Source organism: Oryza glaberrima, chromosome 7 (genome assembly GCF_000147395.1).
Source record: "Oryza glaberrima chromosome 7, OglaRS2, whole genome shotgun sequence".
Lineage (NCBI taxonomy): Eukaryota > Viridiplantae > Streptophyta > Magnoliopsida > Poales > Poaceae > Oryza > Oryza glaberrima.
In genome coordinates, this window is record NC_068332.1 from 8,641,637 (window position 1) to 8,668,416 (window position 26,780).

At 40.9% G+C, this 26,780-nt stretch overlaps 2 protein-coding genes and 1 pseudogene across 3 annotated transcripts; 2 read left to right on the top strand and 1 right to left on the bottom strand.

The window, feature by feature from the left end:
• Positions 1-6,232: 6,232 nt before the first annotated feature.
• LOC127780852 (uncharacterized) lies at positions 6,233-7,145 on the bottom strand. The gene is made up of 3 exons (XM_052307825.1): positions 7,018-7,145; positions 6,618-6,736; positions 6,233-6,482 (listed from the first exon to the last, which is right to left on the bottom strand). The coding sequence occupies exons 1-3, from the start codon at positions 7,111-7,113 to the stop codon at positions 6,392-6,394; spliced, it is 306 nt and encodes a 101-aa protein (XP_052163785.1). The 5' UTR covers positions 7,114-7,145; the 3' UTR covers positions 6,233-6,391.
• A 476-nt stretch (positions 7,146-7,621) lies between these two features.
• LOC127780155 (protein RGF1 INDUCIBLE TRANSCRIPTION FACTOR 1-like) lies at positions 7,622-16,044 on the top strand (annotated as a pseudogene).
• Positions 15,706-21,884, top strand: LOC127778682 (uncharacterized). Of its 2 annotated transcripts, XR_008018550.1 has the most exons (5): positions 15,706-15,814; positions 17,677-20,230; positions 20,307-20,731; positions 20,807-21,050; positions 21,129-21,884. XR_008018550.1 is itself a non-coding variant. In XM_052305305.1 (2 exons), exons 1-2 carry the CDS (start codon positions 19,139-19,141, stop codon positions 20,454-20,456), a joined length of 1,242 nt encoding a protein of 413 aa, XP_052161265.1. In that variant the 5' UTR covers positions 17,794-19,138; the 3' UTR covers positions 20,457-20,748. The 2 variants fall into 2 exon arrangements, 1 of the variants encoding a protein (XP_052161265.1); XM_052305305.1 differs by lacking the exons at positions 15,706-15,814; positions 20,807-21,050; positions 21,129-21,884 and having other exon boundaries at positions 17,794-20,230; positions 20,307-20,748.
• Positions 21,885-26,780: the final 4,896 nt, after the last annotated feature.

The following is a 26,780-nucleotide window of genomic DNA, read 5'->3' on the forward strand; positions in this document are numbered from 1 at the left end:
GAGACGATGGAAGAAAAGAAAGAAGAAAATAGAAAATGTTATGGCGATGGTATGTTTTCAAATTTGCAAATTTTCAGTGGCACTTAGCGGATATCGCAAATAATAGTGGTACTTTTTTCGAATTTGTCAATTTGAAGTGGTATGAATTCAATTAACCCTTATGGAATAGGGTCAACCATGATCTTCATTTAAAAAAAAGGTTTTAATAAGAAAACATAAAACGGGGGCGTTAATATTAGGGAAAGACCTAATATCAAATAATTAAAATGGATGAGGCTTCCAATCCAGATCGTCTATCCCACCACCTTTGTAGCTAGCCAGAAGACCCCTGGGTGTTTCTTGAGAAAACTTAAAATAGCAAGATCTAATTGGACATTATAACAGGATCAAATGCACAATCACCCCAAATATATATATATATATATATATATATATATATATACCATTATTGTTCGCGAATAATTCATATGCAACGTAGTACAACTAATTTCTGACAGATAGTTGGCCAGGCATTTAAGTTTTTGCCGGCAGATAAATGGTTTTACAACGTGGTACAATCATTGTTTTCGTCCCCTCTCGGAGCGCACACAAAAGAATCATTGTGAATTTGTGATATTTTATTACAGTGAAATTATGTTATGTCTAAATTGAACAAATGTGCGTTCAGTTCTCTGGGTCTTTTAAAGCATACGAACACACATCTGAAGTATTAAATGTAGACTAATAATAAAACAAATTATAGATTTCGCATGTAAACTGCGAGACGAATTTATTAAGCCTAATTAATCTATCATTAGCAAATTTTTACTATAGCATTACATTATCAAATCATTAGGCTCAAAAGATTTATCTCGCAATTTACATGCAAACTGTGCAATTGGTTTTTTATCCCTATATTTAATGTTCTATGTATGTGTCCAACCATTTGATGTGACGTTTTTAGCCAAAATTTTTTTATGTAAACAAGGACAAAGAATTCCAACATGCATGGCTAGTATTGTAACTCTGTAAGTCATGGGTGACTTCATCACTGTCTCTTTCGCTTATTACAAATGGAGGTTCATTAACTGTTTTCAATTATAGGGCATGCAGCACAGATCATGCTTGTCCGATCATTTATATAAATTGAAGAACATAATTATTTTAGGACTCTTCAAGAACACTTCATCAGTGTAACTAAGTGATCGATGACTCCATCCTCCAACGTTATGATGAATATATGTTAATTGAAGTCAACTTATCTAAAATATCTTGTGAGGGCTACATATGTCTCACTGTATGTACTTGTTTAAACAACTGTGTACTGGGAGACTTATTTGGTAAGATATATTAGCCCCATCGTTTCGCTTTTTTTCTAATAAGCCAAAACGGCTTATTAGGAAATAAAAATAAATTTGTAGGTACATTTCAAAAAAAATTATAAGTAAAACTTTTTTACATGTGTTCTTGATAACTTAAAAGCCAATGCTGAAAAGAAACTACGTTGAAAATATCTCACAATTAATCTCAAAATTTAAAATTTAGCTTTTTCTTTGGCTTAATGGGCCATCCGATGGAGCCTATTTATGTATTAATTAAGCCATTAGTAGACAGATGTTTATCACTGAATTGCTTTCAACATTGATGCAACCTGTGAACACTAACACAAAAGGCTCACAGAGGTCAGCTTTATAGGTGCCGAAAGTGTTAAAAGTGGCACCTATATAACTTTTCCCTCCTCCATGAGCTGAAAACACAAGAAAGACACATTTAAAAAATTATAGGTGCCGATTCTATAGAAAAACCGGTACTTATAATATAGATGTTGGTTTTTATTGTAAAAAAACAACAACTTTAATTTATTATAAGGCCCCGTTTGGCACAGCTTCAACTCCCAACTCCAACTTACCTGGAGCCAAAGCTGCGCCATACAGTTCAGATCCTCTGTTTTTGGGAGTGGAGTTAACAGAGCTACTCCTTAAAAATGAACTGCAGGGGTGGGGTTGGATTTTTGCTACTCCACAGCTCCACTCCACCCTAAAAGACTCACTACCCTTTAATTTTTAATATATTTACACAAAATATGCCACTGAACTACACCTTCGTACCCCATCTCCTCCCATTCTCTCCCCTCCCCATATTCCTCCCTACAGCAGCGACGGGCGGCAGCGAGCGGCGGTGGCACGACGCGGCGTGCGAGAACCACGAGCGGCGGCGGCATCGGCAGGCACACTGGTGGTGTTGGCACACGGGCGGCAGTGGCCCGCCGGCGGCAGCAGGCAGCGCACGGGAGGCGCGCGGGCCATGCGCCGCCTACCACGGTGGGGCACGGGAGGCAGCGGCCCGCTGGCGTCCCTCCGGCGGCGCACGGGCGGCAACGGGCGAGCGGTGGCGGCCGCAGTCGCGGCAGGGTGATGCGTGTTCGGCGGTGGTGGCAGTGGCCCGCGGGCTGACCGGCGGCGGCGGCGGCGACGATGCACGGGCTGAGCAGTGACGGCCGTGGCAGGGCAACGTCAACCAGGTGTTCGACGAAATACCTACAAGGGACGTGGTGGAGTGGAGCTAACTAATCTAGGCAAACACTTTCGTACCCACTTCAATTGCTGTAGGAGTTAGCTCTCGCTAGAGTTGGAGTTGGGAGTTGGGAGTTGAAGTTTGGAGCCCTACCAAACAGGGCCTAAGTGTTGGTTAGGTGTTGGTTTTCTAATTAACCAACACTAAAAAACCAGCACTCGTCTCTCTCTCTCGTCCCGGTGGCCACAGCGGCGGCGTTCTCCCCTCCACCAGATCTGGAGGGAGAGGAGGCGGTGGTAGGCGGTTGCACCCGAGGGGAAGCGGCGGGCATCGGTGGTGCCCTCCCCAAGGGGAGGAGGCAGCAGGCAGCGGTGCCCTCCCCTTCGCCAGATCCGGCAGGAAGGGAGATGACTACGACGCGCTCCCCGCCCCCTCCCTTTGCTATGCTCCCCTCCACGTACTGCTGCTTTAGGTTCTTCGATTTTTATGGGCATTTTTACAGCAGCGGTGGTGTCGAGCGGCGGTGGTGGGTCGAGCGGCAGCAGCGGCGGCTCTATGTCTTATCTATCTGTTCTTGATGTGTATTTTGTGATTGTGTTTTTCATGGAGATTATTAGCTTCGATAGTACCCCGGTGGCTGGGAAGCTGATGTTCTTGATGTTCAGGTTCATATGTTCTTGGATTTTTTTTTTTTTGTTCTAGGTGAGGTGAAGGGGAGCTGATCGATGCATCAGCTCAAACCGAGGCGATACATTGAGTCGCCTTTTTTTAAGATTCCTGGAACCTCAAAGGTGCCAGTTTCAAAACCGACACATTTAATTTCTCTCATCTGTACCGCTTTCTAGGTGACGGTTGAAAAATCCAGCACCTATGCCGGATTTCCAACCGGCACCTCCAGGTTTCTATGGTACTATGGTAGTGGAAGCTCCCGAGCACCAAAAAAAACCTCCAGGGAATACACAAAAGCCATTCGGGAGACTGGTTCCCTAAGGCCAACTCTTGTGGAACTAGCAGTTGGGATCTTCCCTCCCTTTGCGTATTGCGACATGAAGCATCTGTACACGTTGATAGGTTTAAAGAAAGCGAAAATCTTATAATTAGGTTAATTCTCTGTCCGAATTTTATAGATATAACCCAGCTAATATATATTTGGAAGTAAATGCAGTTTTGAACTCCATAAATGAGGTACTATATACCCACACGAACAGCTTATCTAAGTGTAGATAGGAGGTATAGACAATATATTAAAAAAATAAGAAAAAAGTATACTCGATAGTCCTCTTAACTATTTCGTTGTACCACAACCGAGCACAGCTTTTCCCCAAAAAAAGAAACAAATTATACTTATACTAAGTACACTATACTACCTCCATGCGAAACGAGAGTGTGTAAGTCCACCTCGGTAAGCCTTAGATTTGATACGGGTGCTTGTACTTATGGTAAATATGCTTTCAGCGGTAACCGGTAAGTCCTAGATTTAAGCGATGTACCCATCGATCGATACCGATACACCCGTGATGATTTCATCATTCTCCAGATATACTGGCCTAGTTTTTTGAAGAGGATCATAGAAATAAGGTGTGCGTGTGTGGGTTTATCGGGTTGAGTGCGCACGTATTGTGAGTGTACAAATTTGTAATGTATTTCTTGAAAAATTATATATATTGCCTCCAAATTGTATGAAGCATTAAAGTAATCTGACTTTTTTTAATGTGAGATATATATTTATGTTGCTAGCTATATTATATACTAGTATAATGCCCGTTCGTTGCAATGAAAAAAAAATTACTATGGCTTGTTCGTTAGTTGTGGGTTGGGAACCCATCTCCCCGCACAGAAAATGGAATAGTCCATTAGCGCGTGATTAATTAAGTACTCTCTCCATCTATTTTTGATAGTTATATTTCTAAATCTGAAAAATCTATTTTTGATAGGCATATTTCAATCCAATAACCTATCCCTTTAATGATTTTCTCGGATTTAATGCATGACTCTCCATTCTTCCACATAAGATTGGCTGGGCATCGAGAAATGTAAATATTAATGAATCGTTTGTTTACGAGGAATGACTAGTAGCATGTTTAAATGGATGATAAGTAGAATTACTTATCCTTGGTCTGTGTATCAAGATGAAATATGACTATCAAAAGTAGATGGAAGGAGTATTAGCTAATTTTTTTCAAAAATGGATTAATTTAATTTTTTAAGTAACTTTTGTATAGAGACTTTTATAAAAAATACATCGTTTAGCAGTTTGAAAAGCGTGACACGGAAAACGAGGAAGAGATGTTGGGAACTTGGAACTTTTGTATATAAACATTAGATGATTACGCTTTTAATCTTCATGATCTTAGCTAATTAACATTATATATTTTTTTATGAAACCTTATATATATTATATATGTTTCATATTGTGCGTTAGAGTGGACATGGTGGTAAGTGGTAACTAATTTTCCCAGGAAAATGACCAGTAAAAAAATAGACCAGTTTAATAAAATATTTGTTAATCGAGCCAGTTCATTCAGAGTTCTATAGAAATGAAAGAAAAATAAAGCACTTAATCTCAAGCCGGCGGCTCCGCCGCAAGCTGATTGGTCCAATTTTTACCCATTAACTTACTGCTACGTGTCCCTTAAGCATCTTGTACTGCTGTCTTTATGCCGGAGCAACGAAAACAACAGTGGCTTCTGGGATGTCTCGCGTCTCATGCGGTCTGTGGGCCAAACACTCCCGTCCATCTCCACATTGGCCCATGGACCATGCAAGTGTGTGCCCTGTGCTGGCCTTAGCCCAGCTGTATGCTGAGTTCCCGCAGACGGATAAAGTCCACTTTGACTCCCTTAAAAAGTAGGCCGAATCTAATTAGTACCTCTCAACCAGAAAACCAGATAAAACGACTCCCCCAAGTATTGAAACCAGTGTAATTTGACTTCCTCAGCGATTTTGAAGTGTGGTTTTGCTGAAGTGGTACTGACGTGACAGTGTTATCTGGTATTCGTCTCATGTGATGCTTAGGTGGCGTTAGAATAAAAAAATATTATATGTGAGACCCATTTGGAATTCACACAAGTATAATGTGGGACCCACTACCATGTAGGACCCGCATGTCATCCTTTTTTCTGTCTAACACTTCTTCCTCCTCTCTCCCTTATCTCTATCTTTTCTTTCCCCTTCGGCCCTAGCGGCGGTGGCAGGGCCTCCGCGAGGGGCACGCACGGCCTCCGCGAGCGGCGTTGCCATCAACGACGGCAGCGGCGAGTCGCGGCACACCGGGCAAGTGGCGCTCACCTGTAGCCACCACAACCACCGCATCCCGAGCCCGCGCCAGAGCTCCCGACGATGTAGTTGCCGCTCCCAGCCATGAATTGCACCGCGGATGAGAATCGTTGGGGAGGAAATGATAGAAACGAAATTCAACTGGAAGAACGAAATAAAAAAAAACTGTTATTTATCTACAACGATGATTGGGAAGAAAAAAAGGCCAAGATTGCCCAACGGGTGCCATAGCATGGGCCAACGGCAGAGGATGTGAACCCAGTGATAACCATCAAACACCACGCTGATGCAGACCTGAGTGAGCTCTCTGAATATTCAGACCCAACAGGAATAAACTCTTACAGTCTCCACATAATTTACATAAACAAACTGCATATATACTACTACAAAAGAAGAAAAACCACATAGGTAGTATTATCAGCATAAGACATAACACATAGCAAGTGCAATGCATCCCGTTTAGAATTAACATTTCCATATTTTGATTACAAGCATCCCTCTCTGTCATACAATAACAAAACATACCAACTCTGGTTGATAACACATTATACATTACTTTTTTTTAGATAGACAAAAAAAGAGGGATATGCCTCGGAATACTTGGGACCTCCTAAATGTCTCCTTAGCATTCACGCACCGTGAGCACTGACGAGATAAATGTCATGTTCACGAATAAAAAGATATAGGAACATAAACCTCTTTCTGAAGAGACGCTGCGAAGCAAAAAAAAAAAAATGATGAGATCATAAACTTTTTAAAGATGTAAATTTACATGCAGCTAATCTTTGATATGCAAATATGCAATGCAGGTACCCAGATCCACAAAAAAAGAGGTGTACGATTCTTACAAAGGATCAGTGTTCTTGGTGGATGTGGATGAAAAAGGTCTCTTGGCTCCATTAATAGAATCCGAAAATGGCGGCTTCATGGGATTGTTTTTCATTAAGGCCATGCCAGTTCTTGCTGCCTGCGTTAGACAATATCACAAGTTAGAAGACAATAAGCCCCTGGTTATTGGGAATAGCCGTACTAGCTAGGATGGATAGCTCTAGTGGAAACATGATGGAGTGCTCTAATGCCAAATTCCTGAAAGGCAGCAGGTATGAAATTAAGAAGATAAAAAATTGCTTGGAAACAAATAGAAAATTCAGCTGCTGTCGGAAACATGGATTAATTAATTGCTGCTCATAACCTCAGGATGGTGGAAGAGAGGGGATCAAGAGAGATAAGAGTTTAGTGTGGGCATACAGCAGCAGCGCCTGCGCAGGTGACAGAGGAAGAAGACGCATGAGCGGCAAGGAACAGGGGCGTCAATCTCTTGCACAGGACACGCGCGGCGGCCATCTCAGCTAGTGGACGATCGAAGTAATCCGATCCGTTCGAAAGATCAGGGTTTGGCCAGTTGGCCTCGACCGGTGCTGCATATAAAAAGGAGGAAGGAAAGGGCTCAATCCCGAACCAGAAACAGTCGACTCAATCAGACGCAGAATAATATCGGAAAACACAACATCCGATACGGTACAGCGGCCCACACCGTTTTGAAACCGAATCAAGAGGGGAATAAGTTCACTTTGACTCCCTTAGAAGTGACCCAAATCTAATTGATGACCCTGAACCGCAAAACCAGATATCTTGACTCCTAAACGGTTAAAACCGGTGTAATTTAACTCCCTCAACGGTTTTGGAGAACGATTTTATTGACATGGCACCTATGTGGCGATATTGACCAAGTCTTCGTTCTACGTGGCGTTCACATGGCACTTGTGTGGCATTAGAATTAAAAAATATGCGTAGGACCCATTAGTCATTCACACGAAAAGAAATGTGAACCCACTGACTTGTGGGGCCCACATGCCTCGACTGCCCTTCCCCTTCCCCGCCCTTTTGCTACTACTACCGCTCCCACCGACACCAATCCCACCGCATTATCCAGGTCTCATCTTTCTCTTGTTTCATTCTATTGCAATTGCAATTGCAAACGACTTCAAGGAAGATTATTATCGATTTGGTTTTTGTGCAGATACGGCGTTCTTCCTACCACGACGTGGTGCGGGCGACGGAGGTGGAGGACGTCCTCGACATCTCCGGCGTCCAGACCAGCCACACGGCGCCGGCGCCGCCACCTCCCCATACAACTGTCAGATCTGCGCGACTGCGCCCTCGACCTCCTCGACCCATTCCGCTTCTGCTCCCTCGGTTGCAACTTGCAAGGTTTTCATCCTTTTCTTTACTTTCACCTCAATTTCCACTTCTTTATTTCTTCTCCACTATATACAATGCCGATGCAGTTTGTTCTGCTCATTTTTCTCAATCTCATCTACGATTACAAGTGGAGTACTACATTTTGTTTTCCATTTTCTTCTTTTTGTTCGTGTGTTATGTTGGGTCACGCTTAAGGCTGTGTTTGCAACCCCTCTCTCTCGTTTTTCGCATGTACTTAAGCTTGCCTGTAGCTGGTGGACAGACTCCAAGACGGGTGCCCGCGGGGCCACCGTGCAGGCTGGCAAGGTGACCAATGATGATGCCGCCGCCAGCGGAAGCAGCAAGAACTTCGGTGGCGCCCTAGCTCGCCTTCACCGCCCTAGCTTGCCTGCCGCCACGCGCGCCACCGGCCGAAGGGGAAGAAGAAGGGGAGAGAAAGAGAGAGAAGCGAGAGAGCGAGGAGGAAGAAGGAAGGAGACAGGGAGGGCCCATGGCCCCACATGTCAGTGGGCCCACATTTCTTTTTGTGTAAATGACTAATGGGTCCCACATATATATTTTTTAATTCTAGAGCCACTTAAGCGCCACGTCAACGCCACGTGTAAAGAAGACTCGATCAATACCACCACGTAGGAGCCATGTCAGCAAAACCGCCCTTCAAAACCGCCTAGAGAGTTAAATTGCCCTGGTTTCAATAGTTCGGGGGTCGAGATATCCGGTTTTACGGTTTAGGGTCAGGGATTAGATTCGTGTCACTTTTAAGGGAGTCAAACTGAACTTATTCCATCAAGAGGCTACAAAAGTACTACTAGTAGATGGACCAGGATAAAGGGCCCATCCAAATAATCCGGGCCGTTCCGGCCTCAGGACATAAGGCCATCGAAAAAGCAAGTTTTGGCATGGGATAAGTTTACTTGAGGTCTCTTATGTTGAGGTGGAGTTTGAATTACGTGCTCGAACCGCAGTATTCAAATATAACGTGTCTCCTGTAACTTGTAAAACTGGAGATTCCAGAAAATATGGTGCTACTAGGGTCTAGCTAATGTGACGAGTCATGCATGTCATGACTATTTCTTCTTCCTCCGAACTTTTCACTCACTCACTCTCTCTCTCTCCATCTCACGCTCCTCGTCGTTGCCCGAGTTCAATGTGTGGCCTAGGGAACACCGAGTTGAAGATACCGTTCGAGGACGTGTACACCGAGCTAGAACGATGACGGCGAGAGCGTACTGTGCTGTGCATGGTTGGCGACGCCGCCAACCAGTGGGAGCAAAGGAGAGTTACGACGCGTGCATGCTGCACAACCCATTTATAGCCCCGGTTTGTAATAGTCCCCGGTAGCAAATAGGACTTCAAATCCGGGACTAATTAAATATCGTTATCTTTAGTTAAAAACCCAAAACTAAAGATCACCAACTAGAAATAAAGATGGCGGAGATTTGGGTTATTAGGCAGTGGGTATCACTACTAGAGAAACCATCTTTCGTCGGTTGTCCAAAGTCCCTGTTCAAAAAATTTACCAGATCTAGTTAGGCCCCAATTAACTTTAGTCCTGGTTATTTACCCTAACCGGGACTAAAAATCCTCCCGAGCCGCATGCCCGCCAAGTCCGAGACTTATCGATCCCCTCCCCTTCCTCTCTCCCTCTTTAATATCGGCCTTATCCTTCTCATCTCGATCCAACAACCAGGCGCATGCACTTCCCCTCTCCTCTCCTCTTCCTCCCCTTTCCTCTCTCCTCCCCCTCCCCACCAAGTCCTCTACTCTTGCTCTCTGGGTCGGCGGTGGCAGCCGGGCAGGAGCGGCGGTGGCCGGGAGGGCGTGGCGGCCGCCGGGCTGGGGAGGCGCGTGCGGCTGCCTCGCGATCCCCTTCGCCAGATCCGGCGGCGGCGGTGGAGTGGAGGGGATGGCGGCGGTGGCGGCTGGTGGCCAGCAGCGCCCTCTCCTGCCGGTGCGCGCATATGCATGCATGGAGGACGACTGGGCATCCCCTCTGCCAGAGATTTGTCCTTCTTTTTTTTTTAGACTTTGTGATTCATTGTATCGATTGAGATGAAGAATTTGTAATTCATTTGATGGATTGAGATGTATAATTTCTTTTTGGAGAATCTATAATCCATTGCATGGATCTAATATGTATAATCTGTGATATATTTGATTTGAGATGTATTTGATTTGTGGTACTTGGGAATTTAGTTTGATTTGGGGATTTGGGGTTTGATTTGGGGATATGCATTCCACTGGATTTGGGAGAAAATCACTAGCAAAAAAAACAATGAAAAAAAATAGAAACTAACCGGGATTGTCGCTGCCCCTCTTTAGTCCCGGTTGGTAACACCAACTGGGACAAAAGATCTAATTTTAGTCCCGGTTATGTCATCTTTAATCCCAGATTCGTTGTCCCGGTTGGAAAACTGGAACTAAAAAGGGGTTCCTAAATGGGACTATAAAAGGATTCTTCAGTAGTGTATACTCGCAAATGTTGTATCCGCACAAGTTATTCCCCTGGTCCTACTTTGCACACTAAAGGAGAAACGACAAGATATTTAATATACAATTCTATTTTAGAGCAAATTAATGATTTAATATAATTTTGGAGCATGTACTCACTGGAATATTAAACCTCCGGCCAAGTTTTTCTTTCCAAGACCCTTTGTCCAAAGCACGGAACCGAGCCCAAGCCCTACCCTACGTACAGTTACAAGTTAAGATTAATTATTATCCGAGATCCACATAGTAGCAATAGCAAAATTCATAATGACAGTGGAATAGATGACATTACTTGTCTATCACTTCAAAAATTTTGTCAAAAGTAGACTCCTCTTTATCCATTGAATCATAGACATGGACTCTGTATGAGTCCATGTCTTTGAGGAAAAGGACCCAGTGGAATCCGTAAATTGCGTGAGATGGATTTTATTTGAAGATATCATTACTGGAAATGGATACGAATATATATTCGAACATATCTATTATATACGAAAAGTACATTAATCTCCCTACAAACGCTCCTAAGCCGCCATGTGGCGTTCCTACAAACGCTCCTAAATCGCTACATGGCAATTTTCAATCTAACCGTTGAGTTTCACTTAAATTAGTGGACCCATTATTTTACACCATTAGATTAGATGTACTTGAAAAGTCATTGCTACACCCATAACGTATAAGCTTCATACATGAGAAAGTTTTACGAGAAAAATTAAAGTATATTCCGATCGGATATAAACCCATACTACTGCTCGCTTAAAAAAAAAATCAAACAAACATACGTGCAGCTATAAAGCCAAAAAAAGTAATACATTGTACATTGAAGCCGTATATACCGGAAAATCATGTCCATACGAGTGAAACCGCTTATACCGAAAAATCTACGTACGTACGCACAATTAAAAAAAACAGAAACTTTAGGTACTGTTTATTTAAAAAAAACGAACGTACATACGCGTAGACAAAACCAAGAAAAAAAATGTACGTATGCGTAGACAAAAAAACAGATGGTTTTTTAAAATAGTATTTTCTATAGTAGAAAAACAAAACTTATTACTTCACAAATATGTAAAAAAACATACAATAAAAATATATGATTTGAAAATATATGTTTTCAGCTACGCGGGCATTCTTTAAAAAGTTGATCTAACAATATATACAGTGACTGACTTTATTTATACATGCAAGTGAAGTGGTAATGGAAGAAATAATATATAGTCACTTTTCTTTTATAATTTTTCATATACGTTTGAATGACGTGCATAGGATAGTAAATGGAACATGGAAGAATATACATGCATAGGATAGTAAATAGAACATGGAAGAATATACATTTTATGAGTGAAGTAGATAATTACGTATGAATTCTAATTGTGATTAAATAACACAATGGTCCAAATAGATAAAAAAATGAAGGTATGATTTAAAAGTTAAAAATTATAATGAGTTAAAATATATTGTTACAAATAAATATATAATTCAGAAGGTTGTGGTTATTTAAAAATTATTGTTGCAAATATTTTCATAAAGAGAAAGGGAGAAAATATAATCAAGAGCATAAACTTCCTACAAACGCTTCTAATCCGGACATAGTACCCTATAAATGCTCATAGACCACCATGTGGCATTCTAATAAATCATAGAAATTGTATAAAATAAGAAAAAATCCCGACCAATCAGTTTTCATTTAATTTGGTGGACCCATTATTTTCAACTATTAGATCTATCTGAAAACTACAAAATAAATTTATTTGTAAAAAGGCCCATGTCATATTGGCACGACCGGCAAAAATACGTGCACGTAGGTATATAGGTATTCCTTCTTAAGAAAAGTACGTACCTACGTAGAGTATGTACATAGCTATTCCTATGAACAGTGTGTATACACACCGCGTCCCACATCCTTATGTTTTTTCTTCTCATCATTTGGATTAGATAGAAAACCAAACTAATAATCTAAACTAATATCAACTATGCTTTGAGTTGTAAAAATATATGCTATTTCGAGTTGTATTCAAATTAGGCGCATGTCATCGAAACACCCATAAAAAATATAAATAAATTGAAAGTATAGATTATGTGATAGTTAAATTAGACTTACATTTTCCAAAATAAAAACAACTTCAAGTGTGTGTAGAATTTCAAAAATTACTCACTCTCTCTCTCTCTTGTAGAAAATACTGATATGGAAAAATGATGTTATAAATTTATCAGAAATATTTTTTTATGTATTATGTGTTTACTCTATTCATATATTATTAGAAAATTGAAGATCAAATATATTCATTTGACACCACATCAATATCTTTTTTCTCCTACTTAGCCTTCGTTCGATCTAGCTCATTGACTTAGTGTATCCAGGGCACACGAAAAGTCAAAAGTCATTAGCACAAGATTAATCAAGTATTAAATAGTAAAAGCTTGAAAATGGATTTATTTGTATTTTTAGAAAACTTCTATAATAAAAAATATTTTGTAAAATATGCACCGTTTAATAATTCGGTAAACATGGTCATGATAAATAATGAAGTAGCCACTCCGATAAGCACTTTAGGACTTAACCATAAATTTATTACTTATGCACTAAAACTAAATATGTAGTTTATAATATACTTTGTGAATCTAGAATAGTATAATATATCAATCGTATGTCCCTGATAAATTCTATGTAATAAGTTCTATATACAAACCAGTGTCAACAATCGTCAAGTTATATTGTTTATGATACATCCATGCACAATGCAATTAATAATTAGTTGACATCCAATAAGCACGTGCGTCATCAAGTACCGAAGATATATGATGATACTTAGTGGGAACCCATAAAAAAAATGATAGATAAGTAGAGGATGACACAAAATCACAACAAACAATAGTTGACTACAAGTAGACTATGAGTTTAAGCAATAGTGTTCCTATACTTCTACAAACACTTGTGAGATGTCATGTGATGCTCTAATAAATAGGAGGAAATTTAAGAAAAAATATAAGGAGAAAACAAAACATCTACCCATCGATTTGCACTTAAACCGATGAATCCATTATTTTCAACCATTAAATTAGATTTATTCAGATAAGCCCTTGCTTCTATAAACTAGCTAATCCCTCTCTATGCATGTACATATACAAGAGATGACAAAAATAAAAAAAAGAAGTGCGTGTATATATGCACGTACATATACGAGATGTCAAAAATAAAAAAGAAGTGTGTGTATATGGTCCACCACGTCTGGTAGTTTTCAATTTCTTTCTTGGTAGCCCTAAGGTTCTCCTCAAATTATACATATATGTAGCGACCACTCTTTGCGAGGTTGTCGAAGAAGCCACGCTGCCATGCCGCCCCTTCATGTCACCTTCGCCAATTTTCTTGAAAATATTTTTTTGACTAACGATATAAAACGCAATCATAGGCGGTTGTTTAAACATGTGCACACCCACCCTATGAATACACATACGCACACCCTACCTCCTATGAGAGAGAAATATTTATCAAAAAAAAAATGAAAAAGAACAAACATACGAGAGACTACCATTCGGGAAAAAAAAATTTACGTACATATGTACAATAAAAAACGTCATATGGAATCATATTTTATCCCTTTTAATTATGCCGTTCTCATATAAATTGTGTTAACAATTAGTACAAATAATTTTGACAATATAGAGTATTTCGTTGTATATTACCCATGAACATGCGTAAGTGAATTAGATGTATAATAAAAGAAAAAAAAACATCAAAACTCATATTATGTTTGCAAAGGATGATGATAGGTAAGTTTACATATAACCAAAACAAAGTGATTTTTTTTTTGAATATGATAGACACTATCGTTTACCTTATCAAATTCACGGTATAAATATTTCCTTCTTTTATGGAAAGGTTACGAGGTAATCTACTGTTCTTATAGTTAATATGATGATATATGACTTTTTTTCAGATTTTTTATATAAACATAAAATAAATTGCCCGCGCATCTGCGCGGGCTACCTTCCAGTTAAGGGAAAAGACAATCATTTACCTGGCCTGCTCTCTCGTTTACCCTTGTTGCAGGCATGAAGAAATCCATGAATTACAATGGAGTAGAATTCTTCACTTTTGGAGAAGATAACAAGCTCAAAGTATTTCCACCAAATACCTATAAATTCAAGCAAAAAAACTCACATAATATTAGACGAACTCCAGGAATGCATATTAGGCAATTTTCGGTACCAATAAAATAGTAAGAGGGAAGAAAAACGTTACATGCTGTCTATACTAAACAGTCTTGCTGAAGATTTCCATTTACTAAATGACCTAATGCCAGCCTCAGAAAATAATGAAATAATACAGCAAAAGCCTATATATGTAGTCTTTGATGGAAAGCTCCCCGGAGTTTATATATCCTTTGAAGAAATAATAGCCCAAAAAATAGATGCAAAAATAATGGGCGGCCTATGGTGGAAAAAAATATATAGATGTTGATGAAGCTTTAAGTCAAGCCATGAAAATTTTGGGAATAAACTATTATGGAGCCAGCTGCAAAGGAATATATACAAAAATGCAAAAGAGCCAAAAATAAGAAAGCTCCAGAAACCCCATACTATACGAATACAAAAGTTGAAGGATCTTCTAAAAAACCTTCATATAAAGAATGCTTAACTAAAGGGATGTATCCCTTAGATGGTGAATACATTGACTGGAAAATAATTGAAAAATTTGAAGAAGCCTCCTCAATTGAAAAAAGAGTTAAAAGAAGAAATACTTAAAGAATTAAAAATGATTGACAAATTTGAAGAAATAAAAAAGGCTTATGATGAGGAATTCGATGTATCTTTTTCTGATGTTGATACCGTGGATATGGGCGGCCATGGGCAGCCAGACCAATAAGCAATATAGCCAAATATAAGAAATTGATAATAAATTATCAAATTTTTGGGCATGGTAAGCCTAATAATAATATATAATTTTAAATCAATATAATTTTGAATCAATCCAAAAATGCTTTTTGGTGAATGACAATGAATGACGTTTCACTGCTAAAAACACTGTGGAGAATATAACTTTTGAAAAAGGAAGAGATACAGCTGCAAGGTATCTCCACTCCAGCCAAACAAAGGACGAAGTGAAGCAAAAGGAAGTGCCACTACATGGTGCGAGCCATCCCGTGAAACCACAGTGATAAGCATAGAGCACTGACGAGCTTCCTTCTCCAGCCCCTATAAAAGGAGCCTGGCAGCTGAAGGGGAACAACAAAGACACCACTCCAGAGCAAAGCTACCAGCGCGCTCTCATCCTCCACTATACCCCTCCTTGTAGTAATCTCTCTAGTCTTCCTTGCAAAGTATATTGAAGCAAGGTGTGTAATATAAGTGTAAGGTATGAAGGAAGCTTGTATGCAAGTTTATCTATTCAGTATGAAGTAACTTTTCTTAAGTAACCCTGTTTGTTCGTTCTAGTCAAGTGTTTATGCTAGGGACCCGATAGGAGAAACCTCTTCGGTTGTTCTCATTTCTAGCCTGCATCTTGCATAGGCGTCTGGAGAATCTGTATCCGCAGAGAAGTGTTCCCTTCGGGTGGAACTGCCTGAGGAGATGATAAACTCTTAGCTAGATCGTTCATGACTAGGGTTATCTAATTTAAGTTGCTTCTAAAAAGACGGATAGGTGAGGCATATGGTGAGTACCGAGTAGGTTTTTAAAACTTCTGTTTCAAAGCGCTAGCTGTGTTGGATTCACCACCCTGCAAAGATCCTGAATATTTAGGTTGAATTTTTCGAGTGAACAGTGTTTTCACCCCTGTGAACAGTGTTTCCAGCACTAGGAATATAGTGGTAAATAGTAATTAAAGCACTAGGAATAGTGTTACCACTTGAATTGTGTAAGCAAATTTACCTTTTTTATTTAAGCCAGTAAATTTTAATTCTATAAGTGTACTAAATTTGCCTTTTAGTTCAAGTGGCAATAGTTCTTCTATATGCATCTTAAATTCTTCTATATGCTTTGGAGTTGCTTCAATTGGGCTAGTCTTAATAATATACTCTGTATTTATTATATTAATTTTACACTCGATTGCATTTTTCTCCCAATATTTCATAGGAATTTCTCCTATAATTTGGATATCCTCTAATCTTTGGACGATCTTTTCTATATCCTTTTTAGATTTAATATCCCTATACCAATTTGGCGTGAATGCTTGTAGTCCTATGCATTCTATATTGCAATTTGATGTATAATAGTTGTCTATATTTTCACTGAGCTCATATTCATTAATTCTTTCTTCAGACTCTTTACACTGTGGAACTATATTACAACAAAGGAACTATATTGCACTCCAGAGCAAAGATACCAGCGCGCGCTCTCATTCTATATTGGAATTTGTAATATTCTTTTATCTAATAAGGTTATTAAAACTTTAGTTCCTAATTTCTTACTTGTCATTCCTTTGATTCCTATTATATACATTCCTTGGTGAATATACTTATAGCCTGAATATTTTAACCCATTTTCAAACACTTTAGCTACTATTTTTAATTCTACTGGTTTGGTTAATACACTTAATTCTATTTCTCTAGATATTCTATATAACCCATTCTTATTCTCGAAGAATCCCATGTTATAAACTTGTTGAGGTCTTATTGCCCTCAAAGTATCCCGTTGATATTTTCACTTCTGGCGCGAATGCTTGTAGTCCTATGCATTCTATATTGGAATTTGATATATAATAGTTGTCTATATTTTCACTGAGCTCATATTCATTAATTCTTTCTTCAGACTCCAAATTGGGTGTTTCAAGATTATCGAGGTAAGTCTAATATGATCTTTGCAGGTTGGCGAATCCAACACAGCCGGCGCTTTCAAACAGAAGTTTTAAAATCCTACTCGGTACTCACCATACGCCTCACCTATCTGTCTTTTTAGAAGCAACTTAAATTAGATAACCCTAGTCATGAACGATCTAGGTAAGAGTTTATCATCTCCCCAGGCAGTTCCACCCGAAGGGAACACTTCTCTATGGATACAGATTCTCCAAACGCCTATGCAAGATGCAGGCTAGATATGAGAACAACCGAAGAGGTTTCTCCTATAGGGTCCCTAGCATAAACACTTGACTAGAACAAACAGACATGGTTACTTAAGAAAAGTTACTTCATACTGAACAGATATCCTATATAATCTAAGTCAACATCGGTATTTAACCTAATCGGCTGCCTTCTACTGACAGATGTTAGCGGATTGTAGGTTAGATAACAATATTGCCGGAGATCATGCAAGATATATGATAACTCAACGAATTACATAAACAAGATTAGAGTGTCATGAAGATGGAAGCACTAATCCCGAGAACGCAAGCCGCCATAACAAGTTTTACCTCTTGTTGAAGATTGAAATCGATGTAGTCAACTCGAAAGCAAGAACTCGTCGAAACAAAACGAAAGTAAAAAGGGTGGCGATGCACCGAGATTGTATTGAACGTGTGTTAGTTTTATTACATGGGGCTCAGGGCCTATTTATACCCGAGAATTACAAAATATGTCCATATCGAACACGACTCTTATCTCTAACAAACTCTAAGATACCATAAGTCTTTGCGGCAGACTTTTGCCCAAACATATCTCTAAGGAAATTTAATAAGATATCCTAATTAATAGATACAATTGCCTTCTCAGGACTCTATCCATGCGTGGCAATCATCATGAAGCACGTCAGCCTAACCCGACAACATATGCCGTGTCATATTGTCGGATTCGGCTCAATCGGCTAACCCTGTCCGACTCAAACTCTGCCAATCTTAGTCGTAGCCGATTCGGACTTCAGCCGATCCTCACTCTGTTTCCGAGACAATCTCTATCTCGAACTCCGTCTTGATTCCTCCTTCACATCCGATCCTTGGATTACCAAATTTGGTCGTTAACACATGCCCCCCAAGTCCGGAATATTGGATAATGTTTCGGATTTGCCAAACGTCGACTCCGAGAGAATATCGCACTTGCTGTTTTCCGACCGTTATTCCAGCGCTTTAAATACTAACCGTTGTCCCCGAGAAATCTCACACCGTTTCCTCCGTTTTCACCGCTGAAGCAAACTCCGTCCTCTCTCTCTCTCCGGCGATCCCCTCGGTGCACGAAGCGATTCCCAGGCGATTTCCTCTCCGGCCAACTTTCCCCCCACAGCGATGTCAACCTCCGCCAGTCCATCCGCTGCATCTTCAGCCGAGTACACGGAGGTAAGTTTCCATCGGCTAGATCCTCTCCTTTCGCATTAGATTGGTTTTCCCTTTCCTTATCTTGTTTTCTTCTTCTCTGTTCTTTTGGATTCGTAGCATCTTTCCAATCTGATCGCAGTCCCGAGTTTGTCGCATGAAAACCACTACTTTCTTAGTCCAATCGGCAATCCCGATCCCACTGAGTTCATCATTGGTGAAACCAATAGGATCCCTTTCAGATTAGCCAACCCGAATCTAGGTCACTGGAAGAATACCTTTAAATCTTGGCCATCCCTCGAGAAAACTTCACCTGAGAAAAGCTAGACCACATGGTACAAGCGTGTATCGGCTAGCAAGCAAACACATTGGGATGAGATTGGAATCGGCTAAGCACTTGCCCTCACTATAGCGAATTTGGCTAAGGATGAACCCCTAATGGCCGCCGCCACCTATTTCTGGTCCAATACCATCAACGCCTTTTTGTTCAACTAAGGGCCGATGACACCAACCCTGATAGATATCATCATGATCATTGGTCTGGATGAGACCTCATCGGCTAACCCTATGAGTCTGAACACCAAGAATCAGTATGACTTCAGGACCAAGAGCATAGGCGGTTGGTCTGGTTATGTGGCAGCATATATGGGCCAAGGATCTGTCACTCCTCGAGAGCATATAGCCTTTCTGCTGATGTGGCTGGAGAAATTTCTTTTCTGTGGATCAAGCTGCGGTCCTACAACCAATTGGCAGTTCGTAGCCGAGGCCTTGGAATCAAAAAGGCAATTCCCTTTAGGCAAAATCCTCCTCGGCTATCTGTACCAAACGCTGAACAATGCATCAGCTAAGATAGCTGTCGGCTCAGTAGTTGGAGCAGGTGGACCATGGTGGCTGCTGCAGACTTGGTTAAATTTAGTGGTCATGAAAGCTGTCAATCGGCCATCCGTGATAGAAGCCGAATTCCCAAGACTAGAGCCAATTATAGAAGACGATGGAGAAGAACGCACCCATGGCACATGCATGTCATATGGAGAATATGCATCCACACCAGCCGATGCTGGAGCAAAGTTATCGGCTGAGCTGCTCAAAGATTGGTTCTGCAGCTTTTATGAGGGCTTCCAAAAAGATGCCCGAGTCTGGTTTCCTTGTGAAGATTCAGTGCATCTTGATCTCCCATCGGACTTCCGATTTGAAGACATCAACCATGAGAGATACCAAAAGTCCAGAGAAGTCTTCTCGGCTGCAATTAGCCCATGCATCCTTCCTGTCGGCATTCATCAAGGGAGGAATATTCAAGTCTCTTATGAATTTTATCATCCGATGAGTTCTGCCAGACAACTTGGGATTGGTCAACTACCAATCTGCTTGTTCTTTGCCAATAAAATTCAATGCCGAGGAGAGATCTCATCAACCTTGATGATGGATCGGGTGTTGAATATCCAAGGACCTCCTTTGGGCAGCATTGAAAATATAGAGCTGGCAACCTTCAGGAGCAGGGCATTTGACAGATGGTGGGGTGAATGGAAGCTGCATCTGTTCCATCAATCAGCTTCTATGTACATGACAGATCTCTTTCCGGACGTCATCCCTCAGGTACACCTTGGCTTTAATCTTGCTTGAATAGGTATTAGCCGATTTACAATTTGACTAATTTTCTTTTGACTTGCAGACAACAGAATTCTACCCTCCTCATCAAAGCAATAGTGGCAGAGACATCGAATATGCCCCAGGTCTAATTCCAAATGGAGGCGGGCCATCTCTCCCTGTCATCGGCTATCATGCCCCCAAAGACTTCAAGTCTTCTCCAAGGGCTCATTAGAGAACCAGTCGATGCTGGTAAAAAAAAGAAAAACCAGAGCATCGGCTATAGATCCATCGGCTCCGGCTCCAAAGAAGAAAGCCAAGTCAAAGAAGACCAAGCCAACAGATGATCTACCTGCCCTAGATCCATCCATTGAACAAGCCCTAGATGAAGAAGAGATTGGAGAAGATGTTGATCAAGCTGCAGCCGAAGTGAGTGAGACAGAGAAAACACCATCGGCTTCGCCCAAGCAAACCCCTCCAACTCCTTCTGCCCTAGCCCATTTCTCGAGGGTAAATATCTTTCCCTGATTCCCTTTTAGAACCATTTTATTCTCAGCCGATTACTTATTAATCTTGTCTTTGCAGAAAAAGAGAATCGCTGTGAAGAAGAAATTGGCAGCAACAACTCTCAAACCGGCTCCACCAGTAAGATGTTCTCAATTTCTCACTAGTCGATCATAGCCAATCTTATCTAACACTTATCTCTTTTTTGCGGCCCCCTCCTCCTACTTCTTCCCCTGTACAACAATCACCAAATGAGCAAACTCCATCGGCTACAGGGAGTCATCATGTCGAAGAAGAAGAATAACCAGCCGCTCCTGCTATCCCAGTAAGTTTCCCTTTGATACAAGGACTTATATCGGCTATGTCTATTTGGCTTCTAACTCTCCTTAAATTATTCTTGCAGGCCTTAGCCGATTTGTTCTCTTTTGACATCAAGGACTATCTTGATGAAGAAACAGAAGCAGATACCACCAGCATGGCTTTAGCTCCCCTGTCCGATGATGTGAAGAAAACACTTGAAGATATTTCTCATCGGCTAGAGGCATCATCCCTAGACAGCTTGGTGGTCGACTGTGGATCAATTAGGACTCGGCTACATAAAGTTCAAGCTCTGATTCCTGAAGAACTAGCCGATGTCCTCATTCCAGCAGCTTATCTTGAACAGCATCAATTCAAACTGGAGAAGGCCAAGCTGAGATTAGCCGAACGCCGGGAGCGTAGGGATATTGAAGCCACAATCCAAGCCAATCGGCAACTTGTGCATGAAGAGAAGTCCAAGCTTGATCAGCTATCTGAGGGCTCGATTAAGTCTAATATTGATCGGCTTGAAGCTCGTAAGATTGAGCTCTTGGCACAACTCCAAGAATGCAATGCCGAACTGGATTTGGAACACAAGAAGCTAGCCGATCTCCCACAGGCTATCGAAGAACAAAAGGCAAGGTTGAAATCGGCTATCAAGAATGTCGCTGATATGACCAAATCCTTAAAAGTTATCCCTGGAACCGACGCCCAAGACACCCAAGCCATTGAAGAAGTAGAACAAATTAGGCAGAGGGCTATATCAGCCATCCAACACTACTTGTCTCTGTGATATCTTGTGTAATAGACTTTTAGTAAATTTTTTGTAATCAGCTAAAAAACTCTAGCTCTTTATTGAACTTGTCTTGATAATCCTTTGTGCCGATTAATATTGTGCTAAAAAATTTTGCAACTTTTGCATACATGTGCCCCCCTAATTTTACAATGTCAAAATCATTGATAAAATTATAATTTGGTTGTAGGGCGACATAACAATATCGGTCATTGTACATCGGCAAAGCACAACTGATTACAATCATGAAAACAACTAAGGGCGATATAACAATATCGGCCATTATACATCGGCAAACCACAACCGATTACAATATGAAAAACAACTAAGGGCGATATAACAATATCGGCCATCTCAAGGCGATGTGAATACATCGGCTATCATGCATCGGCAGTACCAGCCAATCATGCATTAACCCAAACACTTGGGTAATATTTCTTCAAGTATTTTCTATTGAGTGCTCGTCCATAAACCTCCCCATCCAGTCCTTGCAGCATATAAGCTCCTTTAGACACAACTTTATAGATTTGAAATGGTCCTTCCCAATTCGGCGACCACTTACCGAATTTGTTATCCCAAGTCCCAATCGGCAAAATCAACTTCCATACAAGTTCACCTTCCGAAAAAGTCTTGGGAACCACCTTCTTGTTGTAATGCCGAGCAACCCGTTCCTTATCCTTGGTAACCTTTGCAAGGGCTCTTAATATTGACTGAACTAAGTCTTCCCATTCATCGGCCATGAGATTATAATACTCATTGGCTGTCAAATCATTTTGCAACTGTGTTCTTCTTGAGCCGATTCTAACTTTCCATGGTAAAACAGCCTCATGTCCATAAACCAACTTATAAGGAGGAACCTGGATTGAACCATGACAAGCCATCCGATAGGACCACTACGCTTTGGCCAATCGAGTAAGACACTGCCAAGGATAATCAGAAATCTTTCTCTTAATCAATTTGATCAAACTCTTGTTAGATGCCTCGGCTTGCCCATTAGCTTGTGCATAATATGGTGAAGAATTCAACAATTTGATACCCATGCTATCGGCAAACTGAACAAACTCATCGGACATGAAGATTGAACCTTGATCGGTTGTAATAGTTTGAGGAATACCAAATCGATAGATTATATGCTCTTGAATAAATTGTATAGCATCCCTAGAATCAACTTTCTTCAAAGGAAGCACTTCTACCCACTTGGTAAAATAATCGGTTGCCACCGATATAAACTTATGCCCTTTGCTCGATGGTGGATTAATCATACCAACCATATCAATTCCCCAACCTCTAAATGGCCATGGTTTAATGATAGGATTCATAGCCGATGTCGGTGCCCTCTGAAATGCTCCAAATTTTTGACAATCTTGACATACCTTGTAATATTTAAAACAATCCTCCAGCATTGTCGGCCAAAAATATCCTGCACGTCGAAGCAACCACTTCATCTTATGAGCCGATTGATGAGTGCCACAAATTCCTTCATGAACCTCACCGATTGCAACCTTGGCCTGATCGGCATTCAAACAATTAAGCAACACCCCATAGTCTTCGGGACGGAGTGGAAGAAGGGCGGAGACTCTCGAACAAGGAAAAGGATCCCTTCGAAAGAACTGAACGAGGAGCCGTATGAGGTGAATTTTTCTACCGCGTGTACAGCCCCATAATAATAGTGTTTTTCCAAACGAAAACTCTGTTGTTCCGCATCTTTGACTAACCATCCCTTAGAGGGTATTGTTAAAAGATCCTCGATTCCTAATGAAATCGATGTAGTAGTGGCTTGACGGAAGCCCACCCGAGATTGGACTCGAGGGTGGGTAAGACCCGGAGCGAGGTTGTCCATGAGCGGAGGCCCCTCGAAGAGGCGAGCCCGGAAACCACTTGTTTTTTTAGTACCCAAAAAAGTCTAGTGTTTTAAAGTGAGAGGGATTCTACCTTTGGGGAAGGTAGGATTCCTCGGAGCAAAGGAAATATAATGTTGAATGTTTTCGTGGAAGTGAGATAAGTACTTCCTTGGGAAGGGAGTACTCATCGGAGTAAAGGAAACTGCAGAGGTTACGGTTGTAAGGAGGCTAGTCCCGTTGTCAGGAAGAGTTAGCGATGTTGCCATCGGAGTTACGTGTACGGGGATACGTGTATTGAGAAAAAAGGCCGAGAAGGCCTGTTTTCGAAGCTAGAGCATAGGTTTAGTGAGGTTTAGGTACTTTGACACCTAAACCGATTTGAAATGCGAAATATCGCATTTCTGTAAGCATAACTGCTATTGTCCCTCGTCGTGCACGCACACGTGCACGCGTGTGTGATGTGCGCATGCGTATGCGCACCCACCACCATTTCAGCTCTTATACACGCAGCAACTATGGTTGCAGCGGGGATTTTTCTTATAGCTCGACTTCTTCCTCTTTTCATATCCCTACCTTTCATAATGAGTTTCATTTCTTTAATAGGTACACTAACACTTTTCTTAGGAGCCACTTTAGCTCTTGCTCCATCGTCGGCCTTCCCCAGCTCCCCTCCTTCGTCGCTTCTGGCTAAGCATCTTTCGGGGGTGGTGGCTGTTCAAGGCTAAGGAGGAAGGCTTGATTTCTTAAAAAAAAGATAAGATCCGACTATCAAACCAAAGGAAATTGCCAACAAGAGTAGCTTAAAAGCACCTAGTTACCGAGGCAGATGAGAAGAACTGAACAAGCCAAGAAGAGTACTCAATCAAAGCGAGCTTTCATTTTTGCGGGTTATATTTAAACTTGCTTTTTTTTAAGCACACTACACACTACTTTCTATAGGACAGGGTCAGGTAAGAGAGGACGACAAGCCAATGGTAAATCCGAGTTGGAAAAAGAGATGCAACACCCAAGTCAATCTATGAAAAAGCTGGCACTCATCGTTACAGGCACTCACTTTTCAATCGTCTGATAATAGAGCTCATCGTCCAATAAAGTATACTTCAACACTTTATATCGCAATTTCCAAGAAGCCGATTGAGATGGATTCTGTAAATATTGATGTACATCATATCTCCAATCATCGGCTGTTAATGCGGCAACCTCTATTTTGACATCTTTGAACATCGGCTTATATCCCGACGCCCCTTGGGCCAAATCATTAGCTTCAATATTCTGCTCTCGAGATACATGCTTCAAGGTTACTAGCCGAAATTGTTTCATCAACTCTCGGTAGTTCTCATTGTAAACTATCAATGTATCATTTTTGCACTCATACTCTCCTGCCAATTGACTGATCCCTAGCAAAGAATCCCCCATAATCTCAATAGCATCGGTTTCAACTTCCTTGAGTAACTGCAACCCTTTGAGAACTGCCTCATACTCAGCTTGATTGTTAGTTGCATAACGTTTAATAGTATAGGCAAACTCAAAACATGCCCTCCGAGGAGAAATTATAACTAAGCCGATACCACAACCATGAGTGCATATTGATCCATCAAAGAACAAAGTCCATGGCACAATCTCAACCGAGCCGATTGAATCATCACGATGATCAACAATAAAATCGGCTATAGCTTGCCCCTTGACTGCCTTCGGTGATTCATACTGAAGATCAAATTCTGTTAAGGAAAATATCAACTTTCCAACCCTTCCTTTCAAAATTAAAGCCGATAACATGTACTTAACGATATCGGCTTTGCATATAACAGTGCATTTGTTGGACAATAGATAATGCCTTAACCTTGTACAGGAAAAATACAAGCACAAGCGTAACTTCTCCACAGGGGAATATCTTGTTTCTGCATCCAAGAGCCAACGACTTAGATAGAATACAACTCTTTCTTTCCCTTCAAGCTCCTGAATCAAGACTGAGCCGATTGACTTCTCACGGGCCGATAGATATAATCTAAAAGGAATCCCCTTTTGTGGAGGAATCAAAACTGGAGGAGAGCTAAAATATTCTTTAATACTATCCAAAGCCTTCTGTTGCTCTGCCCCCCAAGTAAACTTTTGATCGGCTTTCAATCTTAACTATGGTGTAAAAGGCTCTAACCTTCCAGACAAAATTTATCTTGCCGATCATCTCCTGCAATTCTGTCTTATTCTCTAGAGGCTGAATTTTCTTGATTGTATTAACACTCCTTTGAGTTATCTCAATCCCCCTCTCATGAACAAGAAATCCCAAAAACTGGCCAGCCGATGCACCGAAAGCACACTTTGTCGGGTTCATCTTCAGGCCATATTTCCTAGTCCTCTCAAAAACCTTCCTCAAATCGGCTATGTGGTCTTCTATCTCTTTAGACTTAAGAACCACATCATCAATGTAGACTTCAACCAACCAGCCGATCAAATCATGGTATATATAATTCGTAGCCCGTTGATATGTAGCTCCAGCACTTTTCAAGCCAAAAGTCATTACAACCCACTCAAACAAGCCGATTGCACCAGGACACCTAAAAGCTGTCTTATGGATATCTTCCTCGGCCATGAAGATCTGATTGTATCCTGCATTTCCATCCATGAAACTCAATATCTTATGCCCTGAAGCAGCATCGACCAACTGATCGGCTACTGGCATTGGATACTCATCCTTTGGGGGTAGCTTTGTTTAAATCCCTGAAATCAATGCACACCCTAACCTTGCTATTTTTCTTGATAACAAGAACTATACTAGAAACCCACTTGGCATATCGGCATGGACGAATAAAACCAGCATCATATAAACATTTAATCTCAGCCTTGATAGGTTCGAGCATATCGGCTTTGCATCTTCTCGGAGGTTGTTGGTGTGGTCTAACCCCTGGTTTGATGGGTAGCCGATGTTCAACAATCGATCGGCTGAGTCCTGGCATCTCATAATACTCCCAAGCAAAGCAATCTCTGAATTCCTTGAAGAGCTCTATCAATTTGGTTCTAAACTCCGGAGACAAATTCTTACTGATAAATATCGGCCTTGGTCGATCACCTGGACCTATGTCAATTTCTTCCAAATCATCGGCCAACATGAAACCCTGTCCTTGCTTGT